The 26,584-nt window shown below is 42.0% G+C and overlaps 1 protein-coding gene and 1 long non-coding RNA gene across 2 annotated transcripts in view; one reads left to right on the top strand and one right to left on the bottom strand.

Annotated features, from left to right (window-relative positions):
- The window catches only part of LOC148120169 (disks large homolog 5-like), a 6,682-nt gene extending 817 nt beyond the window's left edge, over window positions 1-5,865 (bottom strand). The window contains exons 1-3 of the mRNA XM_087912066.1: window positions 5,627-5,865; window positions 4,342-4,485; window positions 3,890-4,077 (exon numbers count right to left, since the gene is read on the bottom strand). Coding sequence (XP_087768192.1) covers window positions 3,969-4,077; window positions 4,342-4,485; window positions 5,627-5,778 — 405 coding nt within the window. The 5' untranslated portion in view covers window positions 5,779-5,865 and the 3' untranslated portion in view covers window positions 3,890-3,968. The remainder of the gene's footprint in view (window positions 1-3,889; window positions 4,078-4,341; window positions 4,486-5,626) is intronic.
- Window positions 5,866-22,329: 16,464 nt separating this feature from the next.
- LOC148120168 (uncharacterized) lies at window positions 22,330-24,619 on the top strand. Its single transcript, XR_015739441.1, has 2 exons — window positions 22,330-23,011; window positions 23,417-24,619. It is a non-coding gene; the product is annotated as an uncharacterized LOC148120168 (long non-coding RNA).
- Window positions 24,620-26,584: the final 1,965 nt, after the last annotated feature.

Here is a 26,584-nt window from a genome sequence, read left to right as displayed (position 1 = left end):
TATATACAGAGAGTAGGTGGAGTCAAAAAAAAGACATTTAGATGTCCCCAGAAGACAGACACACCAGTACCTTGCCAATAAGCCACACTGCCATGGCGATTCTGAGATTAATAGAAATGGGTTAATTTAAGATTTAGCCAAAAGTACACGTAAGCTATAGACCAAATAGTATTGCAAATAATATAGTTTCTGTGTGATTATTTCAAGTCTGCGCAGTCTGAAAATGAAATAGCAGCCTCCAACAACAGATTGGTGTGCCAATGTAGGGCTGATTACATCCTTGTAAAACCTGAGAAAGCTTGAAAATGAATTCTAGACACAAAGGAAAAGAAATAAGAATGGCTTCTTGGTAGCTGGCATTTATTTTTTGGATGGGCTGAGTTTGTTGGAGGTGAGCAGGAGCACCGTGGTTCCTTTAAAATAGCTTTTCTTGATTCGGCAGGAGCAAAAAAGAAGTGTGGTTTCAAAATGGAGGTTTCCTGGTGTGTGCTGTCAGCATGAACTCTGTCCCTTTCAGGAGGCCAAGCACTTGAATAGGGTTTATGAGCAGCGTGCTGCAAGTTATTTGGTGGCAACATGGGCCAACCGGTTACCAGAGTTGAGCAGTGAGCATGGCTCCCACCTGATAGTCTCAGATGCAGTGAACAGACCTCTGCTGTTTGGATTAGGTGGAGACAAAATGCAAAGCAGCCTTAGGCCTAACCACAAAATTTTGCATTTTAAGAAGCAGTCCTCATCAGAAAAGGATTACAGATACATAATAAAGACAAATTCAAATGAAAACGAACTCTAAATGGGTCACAGTGTTGGATAACTACACAGAGATATTTCATTGTACCGACTGCTAAGGTAAACCAACATACAAATTTTAAAGGTATCTTGACTTCAAAATTTGGGTATAAAGATTTGTTGTCTTGGAAAAGAGATTCTTTTATTTCCACAGAGGATCAGAACTTGTGGATTCCTTCCAGACTAATGTGGTTTGATGGACCAAGATCCCCCAAAAAGTTACTGTGAACACCCCTACCCCAAATTATTTCACACAACAAAAAGCAGGAAGTAGTGGAGAGAAATACATCCTAATTCCCTAAATGATTGTTTATAAATGTGTTTACATTTAAAAGGGGCTATGCTATAGAGATGGGTACTTTGCATTAGTATAGATCTTTGTTCAATGATACAAATTTTAGGTCAGTTAGGTTATTTGCATATTTATACTCTTGATTAAGTGTGTGTTTGTGCAGTTCATTTAAAAGTGTAGTGTACAATTAAGAAATATATTCTAGTAACAGTCATCTACAATGATCAAGATTGTCATCATGTTAGTTAGGTTTTCTAGATATATAACACCATAGAAGCTTCATCTGGTGATGGATGGAGATAGAGACAGAGACCCACATTAGAGCAATGGACTGAACTCCCAAGGTGCAAATGAGGAGCAGAAGGAGGGAGAACATGAACAACGAAGTCAGGACCACAAGGGGTGCGCCCACCCACTGAGGCGGTGGAGCTGATCTAATGGGAGCTCACCAAGGCCAGCTGGCCTGGGACTTAAAAAGCATGGGATCAAACAGGACTCCCTGAACGTGGCAGACAATGAGGGCTGACTGAGAAGCCAAGGACAATGGCACTGGGTTTTGATCCTACTGCATGGACTGGCTTTGTGGGAGCTTAGTCTGTTTGGTTGCGCACCTTCCTGGACCTGGATGGAGAGGGGAGGATCTTGGACTTCCCACAGGGCAGGGAACCCTGACTGCTCTTGGACTGGAGAGTGAGAGGGAGAGGATGGGGGAGGGGGAGGGAAATGGGAGGTAGGGAGGAGGCAGAAATTTTTTAATAATAAAGAAGTCTCATAACAAGAGCAAAAAAACTAAAAAAATAAAAATGTAGTGTATAATGAAGAAATATAGGCTAATAACAGTCATCTACAATGATCAAGATTGTCGTCATGTTAGTTAGGTTTTCTAGATATATAGAGATATATTTCAGTTAGATAGATAATCTTCAAACCTTTCGAAGACTAACAGAATATGACATTTAAAATGTTTAAAAAACTTAAAACTTTTCATGACACATTTGCTCCTGGCAGCACCAATTTACTTTAAGAGGATGATGGACATCAAAGAGTCTCCTCATGGAGTCTGTTAATCATTTGGGCAAGAAACTGCTCTTGCCAGAACTGCGTGACTGGACTTGCAGAACCCATAGAAAAATGACTACTGAAGTTGTCTAAAGAAGGTGAGACAGTCTTTCAGGGTTCCTGTGTCATGAACGAGTCTGCCAGGCATTCTGCAGGAAACAGAAGAATGTGACTGACAAACTACCAATATACGTGGAACTGTCTTTGAAATTTCCTGCGTCATGGAAAAGTCTGCCGGATACTATGTGCCTGTGGACTGGAAATGGGAAGCCTCATAGTTACAGAAGAAATATGGGTGACTGTCCAGGCAGCGAGATGTCTCTGTCAATTCTGGAATTATAGAAATTCCTTACAATGCACTTCCTGTTTACTTACATAATATATCCTTCTGGAATCTTTGCTGTCTTTGAAGGAGTTGAAGAATAGGTAGTTACAATTATAGTGTTATTTAGTTAAGATAAAAGATAAAGTAGATGTAAATATTGTAACTATAATTCTTGCTTGATAACTGTTTTGTTGTATGCAATCTTGTTTCGTTAAAGTTAAAACCTTGCTTTTTAATTATACAGAAATGGGGATGTAATGTGGGACTCCCCTCTGTACGCTGTTAATCTGTTTTATGGCCATTGGTTAATAAAGAAGCTGTTTTCCCTTCATGGCTTAACAGAGTAAAGCCCGGCTGAAAGAGATAGAGATAGAGAGAGAGTAGGTAGAGTCAGAGAAAAGTTATGTAGCCCCCCCCCCGCACAGGAGACAGATGCACCGACATCTTGCCAGTAAGCCACAGCCATGTGGTAATACACAGATTAATAGAAATGGGATAATTTAAGATATAAAAGTTTGCCAGAAATATACTTAAGCTATTGACCAAACAGTATTGCAAATAATATAGTTTCTGTGTGGTTATTTTGAGCCAGGGAAGTTGGGAAATGAACAAGCAGCCTCCATCAACACATATCAGTTCAGACTAACCACACCAGACCTCTCAGAAAAGTCTCACAAATCACACATAATTCCCTGGAAAGAAATACTATTGTGAAAAATATGATATTCTTGACCAGACTATGTTGAGCTAGGTAGAAAATTCTTCTGCTGAAGGCCCAAGTCTCACACCATCCACCACCAGCTTGTCAAAAGCCCACAGCGGATCATCCAATAACCCCAGACTATATATAGCTGGATGGGGGAACTGTCCAGCATCACTCACAGAAAAAAGGCTGACAAACTGCTACTCTGGCTTCTATTACTGTAAACCAAGAGTTGGGCAATGGGAAGAGAAAATATTGGGATGCAGGAAGAAAGGAGAGGGCCGCATGTCAAACACATCCATGACGGTGAGAAGCACTCATTTGGCACATGCATGGGGATCTCCTCCTTGCAAACTGCTTCCCACCTGTGATCTCACAAGACTCCTGCTGAGCGAATGAGCCCCAGAACCAGGAACTCACTTACTCAAAGCTCTGTGCACAGAATGCTAACTATAATAATGACATGTAGGTGTATGCTATGTTATTGACCCTTCTCCTTCACTTGAGTGCAACTTCAAACAGAGACTCAGGAAGGCTAACGTCCCAGAAGTACTTGTGCGAGGACACTGAAATGAACACCCCAGGTAGCATGAGGTGGGTGACTGGATGGGAACATGGATAAGTAAGGTGATGGGTGAAAGCACAGGTGGGTAGATGGGCAGAGAGGCAGTCAAATGGGCAAACTGTGACCGACTTTACCCTGACTTTACCCTGCCCCTACCTTTTGTTGCTGGGTCTTGAGGCCACTAGTCTCTTCCTCTCGGTCCTTACAGATCACATTCAAGACCTCCACGTGTGCTTCAGTAGGAGCCAGTCATCCAGTCATCCAGCAGTTTCATTTTCTCCTGCCTTAGCATGTATAACTTCTTCTCCAGTTGAGTCTGCTCCATTAGGAGCCAGCTGTGCAGACTGTTGGAGACACTCTGCATAGTAAGATCCTGCCAGCAATTTTCCTGCCACCCCTGCCCCCAGGAATCCCTGCCTCCAGCTAGCAATCTCTTTCACATGTAGGAATACTAGGTCCAAGAGACACAGTCCAAGACTGCATGCTAAGGCTGCTTGCTAAGAAGCAGAAAGGCTAGAACCAGATTGGGGATGCTTCATTCAGAGAAAAGTGAAGGCAGAGATGGCCATTTCACAACTTTTTGGGTCCAGGTCAAGATGGGCACTTACTGATAGAAAACTGTCTCCTTGGTCAGCTCACCAAACTTCTCTGAGGTCTCAGTGTAATCAACCTCCAAAGTCCTTAGTTCTGACACGACCTGTGCATGCTCCAACTTCAGCTTTTCATAGAAAGGATTTGGCTTGTGGTAGGGCCTAGAAACAGGAGGAAAGAACCTTGTGAACAGAGGCCTTTGGGATCATGGGAACTCATGCTGTATCCTGGTCTACCGCAGTCCAGTGAATGCCACATTCTGCATCCTATGCACAGGGACCTCCTGGTGATTTTAAACTTGTTATCCTGGCACTAGATCAGCTGGCTTCACAGATGGAGGATGCTATGGAGGCATGTGTTCACTGAGTATGCTTAGAGATTCAGTGGAGCTCTCAATGTTACCAGGGTTTATGCTACAAGCCTTGCCACACCAAATATTGCAATGACGCTTCTCCCACTTCAGAACAGCGATTTTAGGTCCCATGTGACTATTACACAGGATAGTGATATAAACTCTCACAAGGGATTCCTAGGGGTCATGAAGGTGAGTATGAAGGACAAGAGCTGTGCTGCCTAAAGTGGGGTCTTCTGACCTCAGCACTAGCACCACTTGGAAATTGGTGCAGGCAAATCCTCATGTCCCTCACAGACCCCTGGATCCCAGAGTCTCTATGGACAAACAAACCTGAAAATGCATGTGCACACACACACACACACACACACAAACAAAAATAAAAACATAAACACATTAGTGAGAGGAAGAAGAGAGGTGGAGGGAGGAAGAGGGGGGGACCATGTTTCTATGCTAAAGAAATTCATGGAGCATTATTGTTTAAGAGTATGAGGCACAAAGCTAGAGAGAAACTGTGATGAGTCCCAGGACTCCTAGTCATGCACACAGATGGACAAAGTGGGAACAGGTCTCTCCAGCTGCTACCAGGAGCTTCCAGTACACAATCAGCTTTCAGGCAAGTTTGAAGACTCACACAAATTCACAGCAGCTAGCATCTCACCCAAGCCACCACCTGTCAGGTCCTTCCCAAATGCATCCAGGGAAGTGCACATTACTATCTCAGTCCCTTCGTTGTGTCACTCAGACCACAGGCTCTGGTTTTCATTTGGAGAAAGAAGAATAGCTAGAGTCACCATCTCCCTCTCCACAAGCTACAGGTCTGCCTCTACTGAGAAGAATTTAAGTGATGGGTCACACTGGAGGTCCGGGACCTGAGAACCCAAAACCTTAAAGGAAAAAGGTGAGGGTGACATTGCTGAAAATCCCATGAAGACTGAAACAATGCATACCTATTGTCCATGGTATCTTCACTGATGAAGGTCAGGTGATCTTGCAGCTCATTTCTTTGGCTGGTGATCAGCTGCAGTTCTGTGGTCAGCCTATCCACTTCCTGCTTCATCTGATTCTTGGTGAGGAGCATTGGGTGGGATTTTGGCTTCATAGCAGCATCTGTGGGTACACAGAACAAAAGTGAAACTGCACAGGACAAGGCAGAGAGGACAGACAGACCACCCTGAGGCCCAAACAGAAAGATCAATTTGGAACCAAGTGACAAACCAAATTTTTTTGGCCTGGTTGAGCTGCTCCCTCTGTGGATGCAATCTTTTCCATCACTATGCAGAGATGTGGCTACATAAAAAGGCAGGGGTTTTCTCTGCCTCCCTACACACGTTTCAGGTAAAAACAGAGACCACCTCTTCAGGCTTATTCACAGCAGCACAGGATGCAACATGGCCCAGGGCCCTGAATCCTGACTGTGGTTTCAGAAACCAGGAGAAAAATGACAGAGTGCACAAGCACTCAGGTTCTGTGAGGAGCCCATATCTCCTGCCTGGAAGGGCTGTGGATTGAGAAGTCATTCAGGGGCAAAACACGATCAGCAGACTCACTAAGTCGCCCCACTGACAGTCCAGAACATGGAAGCTGGCATCAAAGAGTCGAACTCTGCTCTAGTATCATGCCTCTGAGAGTTGTTTGGCTTGCCCTAGAGAACTGGCTGCCCCCCTCAACTGCTGATCAGACCCCTAAGTGGGCCACTATCAGTGAGAAGTGGTCAGAGAAATTCTGCTGTACAGTCTGAGGACACAATGTCTTAGCCAGAAGCACTTTTCTCTCCATGTGACTAGTGTCAGAGAGCCACTGAACCTAAAGGAAGCTACTGAGCGTGAAGTGCAGTAAGGCGTGTCCTAAAGCGGGGACACATTAGTGCCTCCCTGCCTTCTGCTGTTTGTTCTCCTTCTGTCCCCTAATTATATACCCAAACTCCAATAAATGAAAAAGCTAGATACTCCCACATAACAGTTTTGGCATGGCCAGCTCCTAGATTAGGGAACAGACAAACTAGTGTTCTAGAGTCTTTGACTTTTAGGAGTTAAGGTAAACAGGAGAGCCCATTTGCATCTCAGAGTCTCTAACTCCTCTGCCCCACTACCTCAAGCTCACCTCCTCCAGGAAGCTCAACATCTCCTGCCAAGGACTCACTGTTTCTATGCCAGAGCCATTCGTTTGATCTTGTTTTACTCTTCTGCATCTCTCTGCTCTCTGGACGATCACCATTCTCTCCCCCAAGTAGACTCCTCAGTCTTGACAACATCTCTAATGGTGTACCCTACAGGCACTGAAGGAATGGCCTAAGGGCAGTTGGTATTGCAACATCACTGGTGGCATCACAGGATTCCAGGAGCTTTCCAGGATGCAATAGATTATGCAAAAAAGAGACTGCTGCTGTCATGGGGAACAACCTTTGCCACCGTGCGAATTAGCTTTCCAGAAATGATTAGAAGCCCAGGTTCCCTTTCCAGGACCCTCTCTCGGAACATAGGAGAAGATCTTCAGCACCTCTTCATTCTACAGCTAGAGTTCCCTTAGCTTAATTGGAAGGTTCATAATGCTTTCCATTTTGAGAAATAAGCTATGCTTTTCAAATAGTGCCCAGAAACTTCTTATTCCTTCCCTAAAATCACTCTGTTCATCAATGTGAGAATTAAATATTCCTGAGAAGCCATGTAAGGATAAACGTGGATGAGAAAACATCATGTTCCTGAAGTACGAGTGTTTGAAAACAGATACAGAAGAACCTGCAGGACTGGCTACAGTGTAGGATTTGGTTTAAGGGTACAGTCATAGAAGCCATAGGCTTAGATTTAGAAAACTGTCCCAGGTGCACTTAGAGAATGCACTCAGCAGGCTACTGGCAAAAGTGTGATGATCCATTGGCAGAGGAAAGCTGAAATAGTGGATCCACCATGATGAAAGGCCTCGGGCTGAGTGTGCTGCTCTCCACACTGCATGAAAGACACCAAAGCAGGATTAGTTACAGGGCTCTGTAAGTTACAGCGAGGTTCTGACTAATGGAGGAATAAGAAGGATAGCGGAAAAATAAAGACAACAACTGTAGACACATCTCAGTTGGCAGAGTGCCTGCCTAGCATGTAGCAAGTACTGTGTTCAATGACTAGTGCTGTCCTCACTGGTCTTGGTGGTTCCACTTATAATCTCAGCACTTGTGAAGTGTAAGTAGGATGATCTAAGCTCAAGCGGGACCTGCAAAGCCAGTGTGAAGACAGCTTGGGAGACATTAGACCCTTCCTCAAGAAATAAAGCAGAAACAAGCCCGACCTTTAAGGCCTCACTTCCCAATCCTTTCTAATAAAAAAACTTACCATTCTCCCTAACAGTCTTTCATCTTATGGAGATGTATTGGTAGGTGGAGTTATCTTTGTAATTTAAGGGCATTGCTCTTGCCTTTCCTTAGGTCCACATAGAGGTCAAATGAAAGTGGGTTTGGCCATCTTATCTACTGAGTAACATCCACTTCTTCTAGCATAGTGCAATGCCTATGACAAACTCATGTAACTATTGGCTATAAAAAAAAACAGAACAAGTGGCTGAGAGATGGCTCAACAGTTGAGAGCACAGGCTGCTCTTCCAGATGCCCTGAGTTCAATTCCCAGCAACCACAGGGTGGTTTGCAACCATTCCCAGTGGGTTCTGATGCCATCTTCTCTTGTAAAGGTATGTGTAGATAAAGCACTCATTTACAGAAAATAAACAAAAATAGAATAAACAAAGCAAATAAGACCATAGTTTCCATTTTGACCATATCCATTTTTGACTTGTATGACATTCTAAAAGCATAGCAAACCTGCCCTCTAAACATTAGACGCTGCCTTATTATCAAATCACAGGCATTCATGAGCAAAGGGACAACTGGTCCCAAATAAACAAGCCAGGGAGCAGCTACCTGATGGTCTTGCAAGCTTGATGATCTCTTTGATCCATGACACACCACAGCGATGTTCATGGAGGCTACCCCTGCAAAGTAGAACACCTTCAAGGTCACCTGGGTGCCTGGTTCATCAATGCTCTGTACACAGAGTGCACCCAGTGCACAGCCAGGCTGCATCTCTGCCCTAGAAGACAAGGGCACAAAAGAGGATAGGATGCAGCAGTTGAAAGGACAGAAAAATTGTTGGGTACAGGTTTCTGGGTAATGCCTCTTTTATTGTTTGTATTGACCTGTACATTGTTCTGTAACATGAGGGGGCCGGCTTGTTGGGGTTTCCGTCCTGCCCGGTACCCCACAGCCGGCAAATCACAAAGAGAAATCACACACAGGACTCCATAAGGTTATAAACTGATTGGCCCATTAGGTCAGGCTTCTTATTATTCCTTGTAACTTATATTAATCCATTATCATTATCTACATTAGCCACATGGGCTCAGTACCTTTCTCAGTGTGAGAGCTTACATGTTGCCTCTTGGGTGGTCTGTACAGGAGTGGCAGAGGAACCTCCCTGCTTCCCAGAATTCTCCTGTTCTCATTGCATCACTGCTACTTCCTGTTTGGTTTTCCCGCCTATACTGCCTGCCTGGCCAATCAGCGTTTTATTAAAATATGATTGACAGAATACAGACAATTCTCCCGCATCATTGTTCTATGCTCCCCTCCCTTCCTCTACTCTCTCTTTTTACCCTTTCCCGTGACCGCCATGCTCCCAATTTACTCAGGAGATCTTGTTTTTTTCTTCTTCGTATGTAGATCCACCTATATCTCTCTTAGGGTCCTCTTTGTTGTCTAGGTTCTCAGTGGTTAATACCTCTCAAAGAAAATTACAGATTCTGTTGGTCTCAGGATGGAAAAAGCAGTCAGTCAGGCAATGTTTGTGCCAGAGGAACAGGTTTGCACAGACTAGGAACAAGAGCCATGAGGCAAGCAAGACAGTCAGTGGGGCAGAGAATTTGACTGAATTCTGTGTGGTCGGAATGTGAATGGCACAGGAAAAAGTCCACTGTGTGAAGTAGTTTGAAGTGGTCTGCTCTTACTGGGCATTAAGGTAGTCAAAGTACTAAAATCTTGTAAAAGGAGTTCTGGGCTGCTTTTCAATCTTTTCCGGCTCCTGGCCGCCTGGCTAGCTTTATCCAAAATAATTATGTCACTCTGTTGCAAAAGGAGCGGTGGGCGGCATTCCTGCTGGGATCCCGGCTCCCTGGCTAGTTTACACCCAAAACAATTACACAGAAACTGTATTCATTTAAACACTGCATAGCCCGTTAGTTCTAGCCTCTTATTGGCTAATTCTCACATCTTGATTAACCCATTTCTAATAATCTGTGTAGCACCACAAGGTGGTGGCTTACAGGGAAAGATTCAGCATATCTGACCTGACGGCTGGCTCCATGGCGTCTGCATGACTCTACTTCTTTCTCCCAGCATCCTGTTCTGTCTACGCCGCCTATCTAAGCTGCTGTCCTATCAAAAGTCAAGACAGTTTCTTTATTAACCAATGAAAGTAACACACAGACAGATGACCCTCCTACATCACTGCGCTCCAATGTGGTAACTAATTCACATAAAACCTAAGAGGGCTTAAAAAGGAATTCTAGACACAAATATAGAGTTTAACACAGCTTTTCGCTGTTTGCTAGGGCGTGCTGTAGAGAAATCCCTGATTCAGCAACAGCAGCAGAAAAAAAGCTGCACAGTTTTAAAATGCAGCTTCCTGGGCTGTGCTGCTAGCGCGAACTCCAGCTATAAAGCATTTCAACGGCTTTTATGGAACTGGATGTTTGTGTTCCCGCTCGGGATCGGAAAGAAAGTACTCTGAGACCATGCCAATGGCTCAGCACTCCCTGCCTGCACCTGGGCAGATGGCGGAATCAGGCTTAGACAGGAGGAAGAGCATGGCGGATTTCTGCCACCATACACAGAGATGTTTCCAGGCTACGCAGTGCTGTGCCTGGTAGATTTGAATGTAACTGAGATAAAAAGCTCATTCTCAGAATTAAAGTACTGAGTGTGGCTCCTACCTGGAGACAGAAAAAAAAAAGGAAGAAAGAAAGTCACACAGTTTTAAAACACTGGCTTTCTGGGCTATGCTTCTACCATGACCTCTGTCTCTTAGGGAAAAAGAAAATTTGGATAGGGTTTTGTGAGTAAAATGCTATGACTTGCTTGATGGCAAACTGCACTCACTGTGTGCCTGAAAGGGGGGCACTACACACGGCTCAGCGGCACAAATGACTCAGAGGCACAAGCAGCTCTGCCATGCTAGCTGTGCAATGTGCAAGGCTCAGAGGCACGAGCAGCTCCGCCATGTTGGACTGGGCGGGGCAAGCCCACAGTACCTGTTTTTGACCTAGGAATGTCACAGCTAAGATTCTTAAGCACTTAGCGATTTAAAACTGCAAAGCAAAAATGTTCCTGACAGATAAAATCACCCAGCTCAGTTAGCTTGCAGGCTGGGACTGGGCTGGAAGTACAACCCAGCAGGAGGGAGTGCCTGTGTTTCAATAGCCTGCCTGCCGGTGGTAGAAAGGTAGGCCCTGCATCAGCTCAGCAAGAATCCTGGCCAGTAAGGGGCGATGATCCTCTAGCAGAAGATTCATCAGAGGGGGGAACCTGAACCAGTACCAGAAGATCCATTAGAGAACATTTGAAGGATGAGATGAGCAGACGCCAAGGCAAAAATTCCTCCAAAAATCTGAAAGACAACATGAAAACACCAGATCCCAGCGATCTTACTACAGAAGGACTTGAACACCCTGTTCCAGAAGAAGTGGAAAACAGTGTCATTATGAAAGCAATAGAATCCCTTAAACAGGGTACGAATAACTCACTTAAAGAAGTAGAAGAGAAGTATAACAAAAAGATTAAAGAAATGAGTAAAGAAATGGAAGAGAAATGTAACAAAAGGTTTGAAGAAATGAGTAAATCCATAAACGACACCCTGGGAAACCAAGAAAAAACAATCAAACAGGTAATGGAAACAGTTCAAGAATTGAAAGCTGAAATGGAGGCAATGAAGAAAACACAAACTGAGGGCCGGCTGGATATGGAAAATCGAGGTAAACAAACACAGATTTCAGAAACAAGCATAACAAATAGAATACAAGAGATAGAAGAACGAATCTCAGATTATGAAGACACCATAGAGAAAATAAACGCTCTGACTAAAGAAAACAGCAAATCCAAAAAATTCTCATCACAAAACATTCAGGAAATCTGGGACATAGTAAAAAAAAAAAAAAAAAACCAAATCTAAGAATAATAGGGATAGAAGAAAGAGAAGAATTGCAGATCAAAGGTCCAGAAAATATATTCAACAAAATTATAGAAGGAAAATTTCCCAACCTAAAGAGCGATATTCCTATGGAAATTCAAGAAGCATACAGAACACCGAATAGACTGGATCAAAAAAAAAATACCCTCGCCATATAATAATCAAAACACAAAGCATTCAGATTAAAGAAAGAGTATTAAGAGCTGCTAAGGAAAAAGGTCAAGTAACTTATAAAGGTAAACCTATCAGACTTACACCAGACTTCTCTATGGAAACCTGATGCGGGAGAATTGTCTGTATTCTGTCAATCATATTTTAATAAAACGCTGATTGGCCAGGCAGGCAGGATAGGTGGGAAAACCAGACAGGAATTAGAGGTGATGCAATGAGAACAGGAGAATTCTGGGAAGCAAGGAGGTTCCTTAGCCACTCCTGCGCAGACCACCGAAGAGGCAACATGTAAGCTGTCACACTGAGAAAGGTACTGAGCCCGTGTGGTAACTTGCCCAGCTGAGAAAGGTATGGAGCCATTATGGCTAACATAGATCAGAATAATGGGTTAAGATAAGTCATAAGAACTAATAAGTAGCCTGACCTAATGAGCCAATCAGTTTATAACTTTATGGAATCTTGTGAGTGATTTTCTTTGTTGCTTGCCGGCTGTTGGGGTACTGGGAGGGACAGAAACTCCAACAAGCCGGCCCTCATATTACAGAAACCACGAAAGCCAAAAGGTCCTGGATAGAGGGACTACAGAAACTAAGAGACCACGGATGCAAGCCCAGACTACTATACCCAGCCAAGCTATTGTTCACTATCAACAGAGAAAACAAAATATTCCAGGATAAGAACAAATTTAAACAATATGTAACTACAAATTCAGCATTACAGAAAGTATTAGAAAGAAAACCACAACCCAAGGAATCCAACATTCCCAACACTGCCTAGAATAACTCAAACAGCTAGCAACCATTCACAAGCAAAACTCAAAGAAGGAAAACACATACACTCTACTACCCAAAAAAAATAAATAAATAACCGGAGTCAACAACCACTGGTCATTAATATCACTTAATATCAATGGTCTCAATTCACCTATAAAAAGGCACAGACTTAGAGATTGGATATAAAAACAGGACCCAACATTCTGCTGTTTACAAGAAACACACATCAACCACAAAGACAGACACCTACTCAGGGTAAAGGGTTGGGAAAAGGTTTTCCAAGCAAATGGACCTAAGAAATAAGCAGGTGTGGCCATTCTAATATCTAAACTGAGGGCTGAAATCAACAAAATAGAAACACAAAAAACAATCCAAAGAATCAATGAAACAAAAAGCTGGTTCTTGGAGAAAATCAACAAGATTGACAAACCCCTCTCCAAAATAATCAAACGGCAGAAAGAGAACACACAAATTAATAAGATCAGAAATGAAAAGGGGGACATAACCACAGACACAGAGGAAATTCAGAGAATCATTAGATCTTACTACAAAAGCCTATATGCCACAAAATTGGAAAATGTAAAAGAAATGGACATATTTTTACATAAGTACCATATACCAAAGTTGAACCAAGACCAGGTGAACAATCTAAATAGACCTGTCAGTCGAGAAGAATTAGAAGCTGTTATCAAAAATCTCCCTACCAAAAAAAGCCCAGGACCAGATGGTTTCAATGCAGAATTCTACCAGAACTTCCAGGAAGAGCTAATACCTACACTCCTTAATGTATTTCACAATATAGAAACAGAAGAGTCATTGCCAAACTCTTTTTATGAAGCTACAGTTACCTTGATATCAAAACCACACAAAGACACAACCAAGAAAGAGAATTACAGGGCCAATCTCACTCATGAATATTGACGCAAAAAATCTCAATAAAATACTGGCAAACCGATTCCAAGAACACGTTAGAAAAATTATCCATTATGATCAAGTGGGCTTCATCCCAGAGATGCAGGGCTGGTTCAACATATGCAAATCTATCAATGAAATCCATCATATAAATAAACTGAAAGAAAAAACCATATGATCATTTCATTGGATGCTGAAAAAGCATTTGACAAATAAAGGTGTTTAACAAATAAAATTATGATAAAGGTGATGGAGAGACTGGGGATACAAGGATCATACCTAAATATAATAAAAGCAATATACAGCAAGCCGACAGCTAACATCAAACTGAATGGAGAGAAACTCAAAGCCATTCCACTAAAATCAGGAACACGACAAGGCTGTCCACTCTCTCCATACCTCTTCAATATAGTGCTTAAAGTTCTAGCAATAGCAATAAGACAACATAAGGGGATCAAGGGGATTCGAATTGGAAAGGATGAAATTTAACTTTCATTATTTGCAGACGATATGAGTACATAAGTGACCCCAAAAACTCTACTTTTGATAGAACTCCTACAGCTGATAAACACCTATAGTACTGTGGCAGGATACAAGATCAACTCCAAAAAATTGGTTGCCCTTCAAAAGACAAAGGATAAAGAAACAGAGAGGGAAATCAGAGAAACATCACCTTTCATGATAGCCACAAATAGCATAAAATATCTTGGGGTAACTCTAACCAAGGAAGTGAAAGACCTATTTGACAAGAACTTTAAGTCTTTGAAGAAAGAAATGGAGGAGGATACCAGAAAATGGAAAGACCTCCCCTGCTCTTGGATTGGGAGAATCAACATAGTAAAAATGGCAATTCTACTAAAAGCAATCTATAGATTCAATGCAATCCCCATTAAAATCCCATCAAACTTCTTCACAGACCTTGAGAGAACAATAATCAAGTTTATATGGCAAAAGAAAAAAGCCAGGATAGCCAAAACAATCTTATACAATAAAGGAACTTCTGGAGGCATTACCATCCCTGACTTCAAACTCTATTACAGAGCGACAGTATTGAAAACAGCTTGATATTGGCATAACAACAGAGAAGTCAACCTATGGAATCGAATAGAAGACCCAGATACCCACAAACCTAAGAACACCTGATTTTCGACAAGGGAGCTAAAGGTATACAATGGAAGAAGGAAAGCATCTTTAACAAACGGTGCTGGCATAACTGGATGTCAACCTGTAAAAGAATGAAAGTAGATCCATATCTATCACCATGCACAAAACTCAAGTCCAAATGGAATAAAGACATCAACATTAATCCGACCACTTTGAACCTGATAGAAGAGAAAGTGGGAAGTAGTCTATAAGATATAGGCACAGGAGACCACTTCCTAAGTAGAACCCCAGTATCATAGACAATAAGAGAATCAATGAATAAATGGGACCTACTGAAACTGAGAAGCTTCTGTAAAGCAAAGGACACTGTCAGTAAGACAAAAAGGCTACCTTCGGACTGGGAGAAGATCTTCACCAACCCCTCATCAGACAAAGGTCTGATCTCCAAAATATACAAAGAACTCAAGAAACTAGACACTAAAACTCTAATTAACCCAATTTAAAAAATGGGGTACTGAACTGATCAGAGAATTCACAACAGATGAACTTCGAATGGCCAAAAGGCACTTAAGGTCACGCTCAACCTCCTTAGCGATAAGGGAAATGCAAATCAAAACAACTTTGAGATACCATCTTACACCTGTCAGAATAGCCAAACTCAAAAACATCAATGATAGCCTATGCTGGAGAGGATGTGGAGTGAGGGGAACACTCATACATTATTGGTGGGAATGCAAACTTGTGCACTCACTGTGGAAATCAGTGTAGCGGTATAGGGCCCTGTCTTCCCTGTTCCTTGAGGCTGAAGCACAGGATGCAAGAATTGTTTACGCTAACCAGCTTAACTTTCCCTGCTCATTCTGGCAGCCTGAGGGAATTAGTTCAAAGCCTTGTTTCTGTCATTGCTATGATAATTTCACCTTTAGCAGGTGAAAATTTAGAAGGTCCTCACAGGTGCCCTAAATCTCCTCCCATCTGTCTGTCAGGGTTCCCAGCTCGTTACCCCCTGCATGGAGGTTCAGGCCACTGGGGCCAAGTGGTCAACACCCCTCTTCTCACTTCCAGGTGGGAGGGGGCTCTCATCCTCTTGCCTCCAAGTATATAAACCTACGTGTGCTGAATAAAGATTGACATTTACCCTTTGGGCAAATGATCCGATCTGTTTGTGTGTGTGTGTGTGTGTGTGTGTGTGTGTGTGTGTGTGTGTGTGTGTTCAACTCCTAGGATAATGATCCAGACTCGTGGCAACCTGGTACAGGAAGTGCGCCCTGTGCCAGGAGAGTGAGGTTCCGCAGAAAAGTGCGAGCAGCATGGCGGTTTCTCAGGGAACTGGGAGTCAACCTCCCTCAGGACCCAGCAATTCCACTCTTGGGAATATACCCAAGAGATGCCCTATCATACTTCAAAAGCATTTGTTCTACTATGTTCATAGCAGCACTATTTGTAATAGCCAGAACCTGGAAACAACCTAGGTGCCCCTCAATAGAAGAATGGTTAAAAAAAGGTGTGGAACATATATACATTAGAGTTTTACTCAGCGGTAAAAAACAATGACATCTTGAATTTTGCATGCAAATGGATGGAAATAGAAAACGCTTTACTGAGTGAGGTAACCCAGACCCAAAAAGAGGAATATGGTATGTACTCACTCATAAGAGGATTCTAGCCATAGTTAAAGGTCTTTGAGTCTATAATTCGTGATCCTAGAGAAGCTAAATAAGAAGGTGAAGCTGAGGAAAATCTTATAGTTATCCTCCTGGATATTGGAAGTAGACAAGATTGCCAGGCAAACTTGGGTGCAGGGGGGATGGGGGGTGGAAAGAAGGGGAGACGGTTAGAGAGAAGGGAGAGGGGAGGATTGGGGATGGCTTGGGGGAATGGGATGGGCGGGGAGGAAGGATGGATATGGGAACAGGCAAGTATATATCTCAACTAAGGGAGCCATTTTAGGGTTTGCAAGAGACTTGATTCTGGAGGGGTTCCCAGGCCCAAGGAGAGGTCCCCAGATTGTTCCCTGGGCAGCAGAGAAGAGGGTGCCTGAACTGGTCTTGGCCCATAACCATACTGATGAATATTTTGCATATCACCATAGAACCTTCATCTGGCAATGGATGGAGACAGAGACAGAGACACATATTGGAACACTGGACTTAACTCCCTAGGTCCAAATGAGAAGCAGATGGAGGGAGAACGTGAGCAAGAAAGGCAGGACCAGAGCGAACCTTCATCTGACGATAGATGGAGATAGAGACGGAGACCCACACTGGAGCACTGGACTGAGCCCCCAAGGTCCAAATGAGGAACAGAAGGAGGGAGAACATGAAAAAGAAAATCAGGACCGCAAGGGGTGCGTTCACCCTCTGATACAAAGGGACTGATCGAATGAGAGCTCACCAAGGCCAGCTGGACTGGGACTGAACGAGCATGTGATCAAACTGGAGTCTCTGAATGTGGCTGACTGAGAAGCCATTGACAATGGCACTGGGTCTTATTTTGTCTGCATGTACTGGCTTTTTGGGATTCTAGTCTGTTTGGATGCTCACCTTCCTAGACCTGGAGGGAGAGGGGAGGAACTTGAACTTCCCACAGGGCAGGAAACCCTGACTGCTCTTAGGACTGGAGAGGGAGGAGGAGAGGGGGGAGGGAGTGGGGGGAATGGGAGGGTATGGGGAGGAGGGGAGGAAGTGGAAATTTTTATAAACAAATAAATAAATAAATTTTTAAAAAATGTTCCTGACAATACAATAGGACAGATTCAGACATAAAAGACCTCTAAATGGGTCATAGTTTTAGACAAACTTAGACTTGGGAGAGAGAAGAAAAAGAATATAGAGAATAAAGTTAATGCCTTTAGAAAAAAAGGTAAAGTCCTTAAAGAGACAGAGTACAGATAGTTATAGATTAAAAGAAATAAAGAAAAATAAACCATATAAAAATAGAAAATTCATAATGAGTTTGGATTCTATATATTGTGTTTTCTTTGAATTTTTGGCTGTAAAGGAGCTAAGTACAGCGGCACATCTCATTGTGTGGGCTGGTAAGATAAACCAGGACATATATTATAAAGCTATCTTGACTTCAGAATTTGGATCTAGGAACATGATGCTTTGGAAAAGAGGTTCTTCTTTTGTTTTCACAGAGGATGAGACCTATTGGATTTCTTTTATCCCAATATGGTATGATAGACCACGCCCTCCTGAAAGGTTGCTGTGAACACCCTCAAAAAATTACTTCACTCAACTGCCGACTGAGATAAACCTGGCAGACAGGTTACACCATAAAAGACCTGATTAAGAGTGCCCCTATACAGCAGGAAGTTTAGAGAGAAATAACTACGTCCATATTCCCAAGTATTGTTTATAAATGTTCTTTTACATTTATAATGTAATGTAAAATGTAATGTATAATGAAATGTAAAAATGTTCTTTTACATTTAAAGGGGGATATGATATAGATATGATATAGATTTGCATTGGTATGGATTTTAGGGTAAATTTTGTTATATGTATATGCATTTCTGATCTTGATTAAGGTATTGTAATTGTGTAGTTCATTTAAAAATGCAATGTATAATTAGGAAATATAGGTTATTAATGGATAATCATCAATAATAATCAAGCTTGTAGTCATGTTAGTTAGAGGACTTATGCAGGACTTCTGTCTGGACTATTACTTCTTATATAGATCTGGTTGACTGGACTCATAGAGGTGCACCTGCATCTGCCTGTTGACTGTTTGGATTTCAAGTATGCACCACCTGGTCTGGCCAAAAATTATTAATAAATATATACATTTATGTGTTAGTTTTTTTTTCTATCCTGGTTAGTGTTCTCTTTGTAACAGCTCTGGCTATCCTGGAACTCCCTTTATAGAACAGATTAATCCCAGAACAACTGAAGAAGCAGGAAGATCTCAAGGAGTTAAAGGCTAGTCTGATCTAAAGAGCTAGTTCAGGACAGCCAAGGTCACACAGAGACAACTTGTCTCATAAAAAAAAAAACACCAGAAAAAAATAAATAAAATAGCCTGTTGATGGCAGAGGCTGCTTATTCATTCTCGGCCACTCAGATTCAAAATAACCACACAGAAACTGTATTAATTAAACTACTGTGAGGCCCATTACCTCTAGCTTCTTATTGGCTAACTCTTACCTCTTAAATTAACCCATTTCCATTATTTTATATTTTACTACAAGGCTCATGGTTTATTGGCAACGTTCCAGAACATCTGTCTTCTGCAGCAGCTACATGGCGTCCCACTGACCCTGACTACTTTCTCCCAGCATTCAGTTTAGTTTTCCCACCTAGTTCTACTCTGCTTTATCACAGGCAGATCAGGTACTTTATTCATTAACCAATGAAAGCAACACATACAGAGTAAAACTTTCCACAGTAGCCTAAAGTCAGTTTAAAAGTCAACCTGCTGTCTAAACTGTCAGTCTAGGAAGTCAAGCCACATCTTTATGAAAATTAGCCCTCAATTTCAAAGATTAATAAACAAGTACTAGTTCTGCACATTTTTGCCTCTACTAGCTTTATAGATTTGTGCACACACACACTCAGGCTAGGCCCTCTTGCATAATAAGCTTGCATTTGCACCCTGGAGGATCTTATCAGTAAGTCTCCAGTGAGCCAAGGCCCCCATAAAGAACCAAATGGAAAAAAAAATGCAATCTGTTGCTCTATGCAACCACACAAGATGGTATGTGTGTAGGTAGCCTATACCAATCTTCCATTGATCAGGAAAAGGGCAAACCTGAGCTACCCTTATCTCTCACACTAGCTTGCCTATCCTTAAACCTTTACCCAAGGTCAGGGACACTCAGTGATCTTGTCTGCTGGAGCTAGAAAGGAACAAGTAGCCTGTGTTCAACTCATTTGAGTTAAACTCAAATCCATTTTGTACATCCTACTGGTGTGACTACTGGGTGACTCAACTGCCTTAACTGAGAATGAATAATAACTCTAAGCATAAATCTTTTAGGATGAAATGACTTAGATTGCTGGGGATCCACCTGATACTTTCCCACTCCCTGGAAACCTCTCACCTCATCTTAGCTATGATATAACCCACTTCTCCCTATGCTGATCATACTAGGGTTCTAGTACAGTACCAAACAAATGTATCTCTAGACAATTCACAGTGCAGCAGAGGAGTCTGTGGACAGCCAGATTCCTGAGTAAATGAACAGGAACTACATAGGCAAGCATAACCAACAGAATACAAGAGATAGAAGAGAGAATCTCAGGTGTTGAAGATACTATAGAAATAGATTCATTGGTCAAAGCAAACATTAAAACCAACAAATTCTTAACACAAAACATCCGGGAAATCTGGGAAACCACAAAAAGACCAAACCTAAAAATAATAGGGATAGAAGAAGGAGAAGTCTAGCTCAAAGGCATAGAAAATATACTCAACAAAATCATGGAAGAAAACATTCCCAACCTAAAGAAAGATATCCTATGAAAATACAAGAAGTTTACAGAATGCCAAATAGACTGAACCAAAAAATAATCCCCTTGACATATAATAGTCAAAATGCAAAACATACAAAATAAAAAAAGAACATTAAGAGCTGCAAAGGAAAAAAGTCAAGTAACATATAAAGGTAGATCTATCAAAATTACACCTGACTTCTCAATGAAAACCATGAAAGCCAGAAGGTCCTCGCCAAGTGTTATGCAGACACAAGAGACCGTGGATACAAGTCTACACTGCTATACACAGCAAAGCTGTCAATCACCATCAATGGAGAAAACAAGATATTCCATGACAAAACAAGATTTAAACAATATTTATCCACAAATCCAGCCCTACAGAAAGTACTAGAAAAAATACTCCAACCCAAGGAAGCTAACTGCACCCATAAAAACACAGGCAACAGATAACCTCACACCAGAAAACACCAAAGAAGAGAAACACACAAATACTACCACAGAAAAATAACAGGAATTAACAATCACTGGTCATTAATATTTCTTAATATCAATGGACTCAATTCACCTATAAAAAGACACAGACTAAGATATGCATACAAAAGCAGGATGCATCCTTCTGCTGTATACAAGAAATACACCTCAACCTTAAAGACAGACATTGCCTCAGAGTAAAAAGTTGGAAAAAAATTCCAATCAAATGGATCTAAGAAACAAGCAGGTGTAGCTATCCTAATATCTAACAAAATAGACTTCAACCTAAAATCAATAGAAGAAATGGAGAAGGACATTTTGCACTCATAACAAGAACAATTCATCAAGATACCGAACATTTTTAAGTGTTTTCCAGACACTAGAATTTCCTCTATTTAAAGTTATCTGTGTAGAGCTGTACCTCATTTTTAATTGGGGTATTTATTTTCTCAATATTCATTTTTTTTAATTCTTTATATATTTTGGATATATAGTTGATTAAAAAAACCTTTTCCCATTTTGTAGAGTGCCATTTGAACTAAAACACTATTACAGGCAGAATAGATAATGCTCTATGAGTGAATCCACAAGTTGAAAAACACATTGAAGTTAACAGAATTCATTAAAGATATTTAATAAAAGATCCCAATATAATGATACATTCTTTACATTAAAAATTTAATGAATATGCTTCATTATATTTCTACTTATTCTTTGAGAATTTTCTAGAATATAGTTTGAACATACTCAGATCCCAATTCCTCTCATTTCATCCCAAGTCTGCCTCCATATCTGTGACACTTAAGTTTGTATTTCCTCATTAAATTACTTTTTAATAACCCCAGGGGCAGGCTCTTAAAGAAAACTGATTCTCCCTCTGCCAGAAGCCATTATTTGGTGAAAGCTTATCTGTTAGGAGTAGGGGCTCATGCACTCTCCCCACCCCAAGCTTGAACAATGACCAGCTTGATACTGTACAAGTGCACACAACTGTTATGAGTCTGCCATGGGCAGAAGACACTGTCTGCTCTAATCTTCCCTGACCTACATGATGGTCTTTGAGCCTTTTGGAAAGGGTGTGACACAAATGTTACATTATATATGGCTGAAATCAGTGAAATAAAAACAAAAATTTAAAGATGTGGTGAAACCAAAATTGGTTCTTTGAAAACACTAACAATATGAGCTCACTTTTAGCCAAATTCACAAAAATTAAGATGAAGTGAAAATAGTAAAAAGAAAGGAGAAAAGGGAGACATGGACGGAATTTAATTCTTTAAAAATTACATTCCACTCAGCAGGAAAAATTTTTTTAAAAAAATTGATGAATTTCTTAATGCTCAGGATCCATCAAAATTATAGCAAAAAAAAACATGAAAAATTTAAGAAACAGCAATTAAAAATCTCCCAAATAAAAGAAGCTCAGAGCAGAATGGATTCAGTGTAGAATTTGACTAGACATTTAAAGAACAATTAATGCTCCTCAGACTATTCCATAAAATAGAAAAAGAAGGATCTCATCCAAATTATTTTTTAAGTCAGGGATGCCATGATGTCCTGCTTTCCTCTCCCCCTCCTCAGTGCTCACTGAAATCTTCTCGTTAACTCTGATTACAGGTGTTTTGCATAGTGACATGCTTTTTGATAGGGCCCATCAGAAACACACACTTTGCCTAATTTCTGTTCAATCTTTCTATGTATAATGATTGTTCATTATATCTCATTTCAGACTATAAAATCATAAGTCTCATATTTTAAACTGGTATGTACTTTTACCTCTCTTATATTTAATATTAAGCTATTCTCTACTATTGTCAATTCTGCCACTAATCTTAATGTTACAAACAGTTTTTTTCTTTCTTTCTGTCTTTTTACAAATGTGGATCTTACCTGTTAAGAGTCAATACAGTTAAACTCAAACCCAACCTTCCAGACAGATTCTATACTGCAACTATACCTAATAAACAGCCTCAACTGCTCAGAGATCTGGGGAATGCAATATTTAAGTATTTAATTATTTAAAAAACTTTTCATAACAAAAAGAGACAGGTTGGCTCCTAGCAAGCACTCTGTTTCCTCCAAGACGACAGAAGACAAATGGTCACAGACCAGCATCCATCTGCAATTTGCTTCAACTGCCAAGTGCTGACCATTGGGCAAAAACTGCCTTTCACCTAAACTGGAGACCTCCAAACGTGGACAGAATCATTGGAATCGACAGCCTAGCTGCCCAGGTCAAGGTAGGCCTGTCTTCCTACAGATTTCTTAGCCCACAGGGTCTTCAAAAGCCTGACAGGCTCTGCACTAAACAACCTTCAGCGACCATGGAGGACCCAAAAGAGTAGCTCTAGATGCCAACCAAGTAAGTTCTCTGTCATTTTTTAACTCAAGTAAAATCTTATCCTTCTCAAAGACCTCTCACAGTCTGATAGCTAAGAGGTTTTGCCAGGCTGCCTCACCAAATAAAAATACCTTTCACTGTACAATGTATATGTCTAAAACTTCTATTTTTCTTATGAGTTCCAGGGAGCCAAATTAAAAAACCCACCGTAAACAGGTCAGATACATAACCCCTCAATTCCCTGGTCCTAATTTTTTTTTTCTCAATTTAATTTTGTCCTCTGTTCTGCCAACACCCTAACCAGGTACAAGGGACACCAGACATTTCCATGCCACAGACACCTGTCGGGAACAGAGACCAACTATGCCAGGATGTGAACAGCACCCAGCCTTCTCTCAGATCTCCCTTTCCCCCCAAAGACGACGCCCACAAATCAGCCAGAAGCAGTCTTGAGAATTCGCCGCCCCAATTCCTTTTTTTTTTCCACCTTTGCCTAACCTTGCTCAGTTAACCCTGGCCTTGGAGCTTGGCCTGGATTTTATTCCATGAGAGATTCTGACACGCAGTGTGCTTTCAGTATATCTCAGTCGAGCAGAGTCCCACAGCCATGCTGTGACGTCAGAATGGGGCTGTCTCAGTGCACCCACACCCACTTAGGCTCCCGACGGTCTAAAGCACTCACCATGTGCTGTGTCTGCAGCACTCAGTAACTGCTCTTATTCAGAGTTGTTCACTCTGAGTTAAAATCAGCCTCATGGAGGACTGGGAGAAATGAGGACCCTCAGACCTTGCTGGTTCTGTAAAATTGTGTAGTGCAGTGAGAAGCCACGCACAAGTCTTCAGAAAGTTGAATGGCAATCCCCAGGTGACCCAGTGAGTCCAGAACATGAAGTAGGTGTCCACAGAGAAGCGAGGGGACATCAGGGTCTTAGCAGCATTCCTTAGAGTAGCCTTGAAGTAGAAACTACCCAGATGTCCATCATTCAAAGAGTGAAAAAGCACAATGTGGATGAGCCCTTCGATGGAATATTGTTCAGCATGAGATAATACATGTAATCACTTGGCACTGACTTAGTCATTTGTTACTCAATGAAATCGATGATGAAATCACATTACAGGACGAATTGTTTCCTTTGGATGCTGGTTGTGCAGATTATTAGTTTCCTGAGTTCATTGCTTTGCATCCGAAGTGATGAAGCCTGTGGTAAAGGGAACTCCTATTGGAGGAAGTTGCTCACCTTGGGGACAACTAGGAAGCGGTGAACATGCACAGTGGGCAGGCCTACTGCCTTCCAGTGGTATGGTGTTGGGGGACATTCCTGGACTGCACAGCCTGGGGAACTTCTTAAGCAGGGTTGGCTAACAGGCAACTCTAGAGCTCCATCTGCCTGCACATTAGATTGACAGGATAGGCTCTTCAATGAGTGAGTGTTCCATCTCCCATGCCCTCTGTGGTCTTCCTTCTTCTGACAAAAGTTAACTTCCTCAATAAAGATTGTTCCTTATATTAGCATTAACTGGGCAACTATACAAGGTATTGTATTACACTGTGTTTGTATGTGTACATTCACATTCATGTGTATATTCATGAGTGTATGTGTGTACATGGGAGTGGCCAACCCTCCAGTGAGAACACAGTCTTCTAATGAATAGGAGGAAGAAAGCCAGGATGAAGGACTGAAGAATGTCCTGAAGCAGAAGGAGCTGGTGACCCAGCACGGGGACTTGGCAGAAAAGCTGTAGCCTCATGTCAGTGTCCCTGAGATGAGGTAGGAGCCCAGCTGGGAGGAGCAGTTAGAACCGGGTAGCTCACTTGTACCTGGATTCTGTTCTTTTGGGGACTCTTTCAAGCTGGATGTCTCTCAGCCGCAGTCAGGGAAAGATCACCTCAGGGTATTGATTGTGCTAGACCAATCAAGAGCTTCTCCAGAAAACACTATGTCTGATCGTTCGTATTTCTGGGAATTGTGTACCCTTATTCCCTTCTGAGCTCTCTGGTATCTTCTCAGTCCCTTGTCCCCTGTGTCTCCCCACAAATCTCCCTATGTAGTCCTAACCCGAGAAGCAGGGGAGTTAGTTGTGGAGGACACTGTGTGCTCCTGCTACTCTATTTTCCTTCCAGAACATCACCTTTAGACAGAAGTTCCTGCCTCTGGGCAGATCTGCATGCAGCACACTCCTGCTCATTACAGGCTCTCTGAGGTGTGCATTGGCTTCCTACGAAATGATTTTTCTGATTATAAGAAGACTTAGGGTTTGAGAAGTTGAACCCAGGCACATTTCTGTGCTGTTGCAATAATGAGAACTTTCAATGCTTTTATTTTACAGGCTCCCCTAGAGGGTCTACATTGCCTTCCCCAGGTTGTGCACACTCACCTGATATCCAATCAAGGCCATGCAAATCTGTCCTGAACTCAGGCATTGCTAAACTGTTATTTTTTCTAAAATAATATATCTAGACAACAGGAGAAATGTGCTATATTTTCTTGCACAGCACAGTGTAACTCTCAGTTCATCTTCTAGAAGATTTAAAAGCTGAGAAAAAATTCCAGGCCCAGGTGCACTCTGACCCTTCTCCCTTGGGGAATGCAGGGAATGACCTCATCTGAAAAGTAATGATGGATTGTCTCGCTGAATAGAGCTGGTTCCGGCTCAGTAGCTGCCTTAGCAGGTCTCCACCAGGCCTGCTCCCTAAATGCCTTCCTCCTCTAGGCTGGAAAATCTCCAGTCAGAGCTGGAACAGGTCACAGCCCAGGAAGAGAGCTTCCTGTAGAAGGAGCTGCAGCAGTAGGAGCACTAAGTCTCACAGGAACCTGAGCCACCTTTGCATTCCAACCCGGCAACCATGGCATTCATTGGGGGATGGGAGACTTTTGACTTTGGCTCCTCTCTGTGAATAGGCCCGAATTTTGTCTATCCTGTGGCCTGCCAGGCTGCTTCTGGGACTGTCTTTCCTTCTCACACAGCTGCTCTTGAGAGAAATGAGGAGGTCAAAGAAGCCACAGACAACTTGTGTCCATGGCGTTTTCCACCCTGGCACCAAGGCCTCCTCCTCCTCAGAGGATACCCTGCAAGGTCTTAAGAAGGCGTGGCTACAAATAGCATAAAATATCTTGGGGTTACTCTAACCAAGGAAGTGAAAGACCTATTTGACAAAAACTTTAAGTCTTTGAAGAAAGAAATTGAGGAGGATACCAGAAAATGGAAAGACCTCCCCTGCTCTTGGATTGGGAGAATCAACATAGTAAAAAATGACAGTTCTACCAAAAGCAATCTATAGATTCAATGCAATCCCCATCAAAATCCCATCAAACTTCTTCACAGACCTTGAGAGAACAATAATCAAGTTTATATGGCAAAACAAAAAACCCAGGATAGCCAAAACAATCTTATACAATAAAGGAACTTCTGGAGGCATTACCATCCCTGACTTCAAACTCTATTACAGAGCGACAGTATTGAAAACAGCTTG

The sequence above is a fragment of the Myodes glareolus genome, chromosome 12, assembly GCF_982192425.1.
Source record: "Myodes glareolus chromosome 12, mMyoGla1.1, whole genome shotgun sequence".
In the NCBI taxonomy this organism is placed as follows: Eukaryota; Metazoa; Chordata; class Mammalia; order Rodentia; family Cricetidae; genus Myodes; species Myodes glareolus.
The sequence above is the reverse complement of the archived record's forward strand: the minus strand, read 5'-3'. Positions and strand labels throughout refer to the sequence as shown.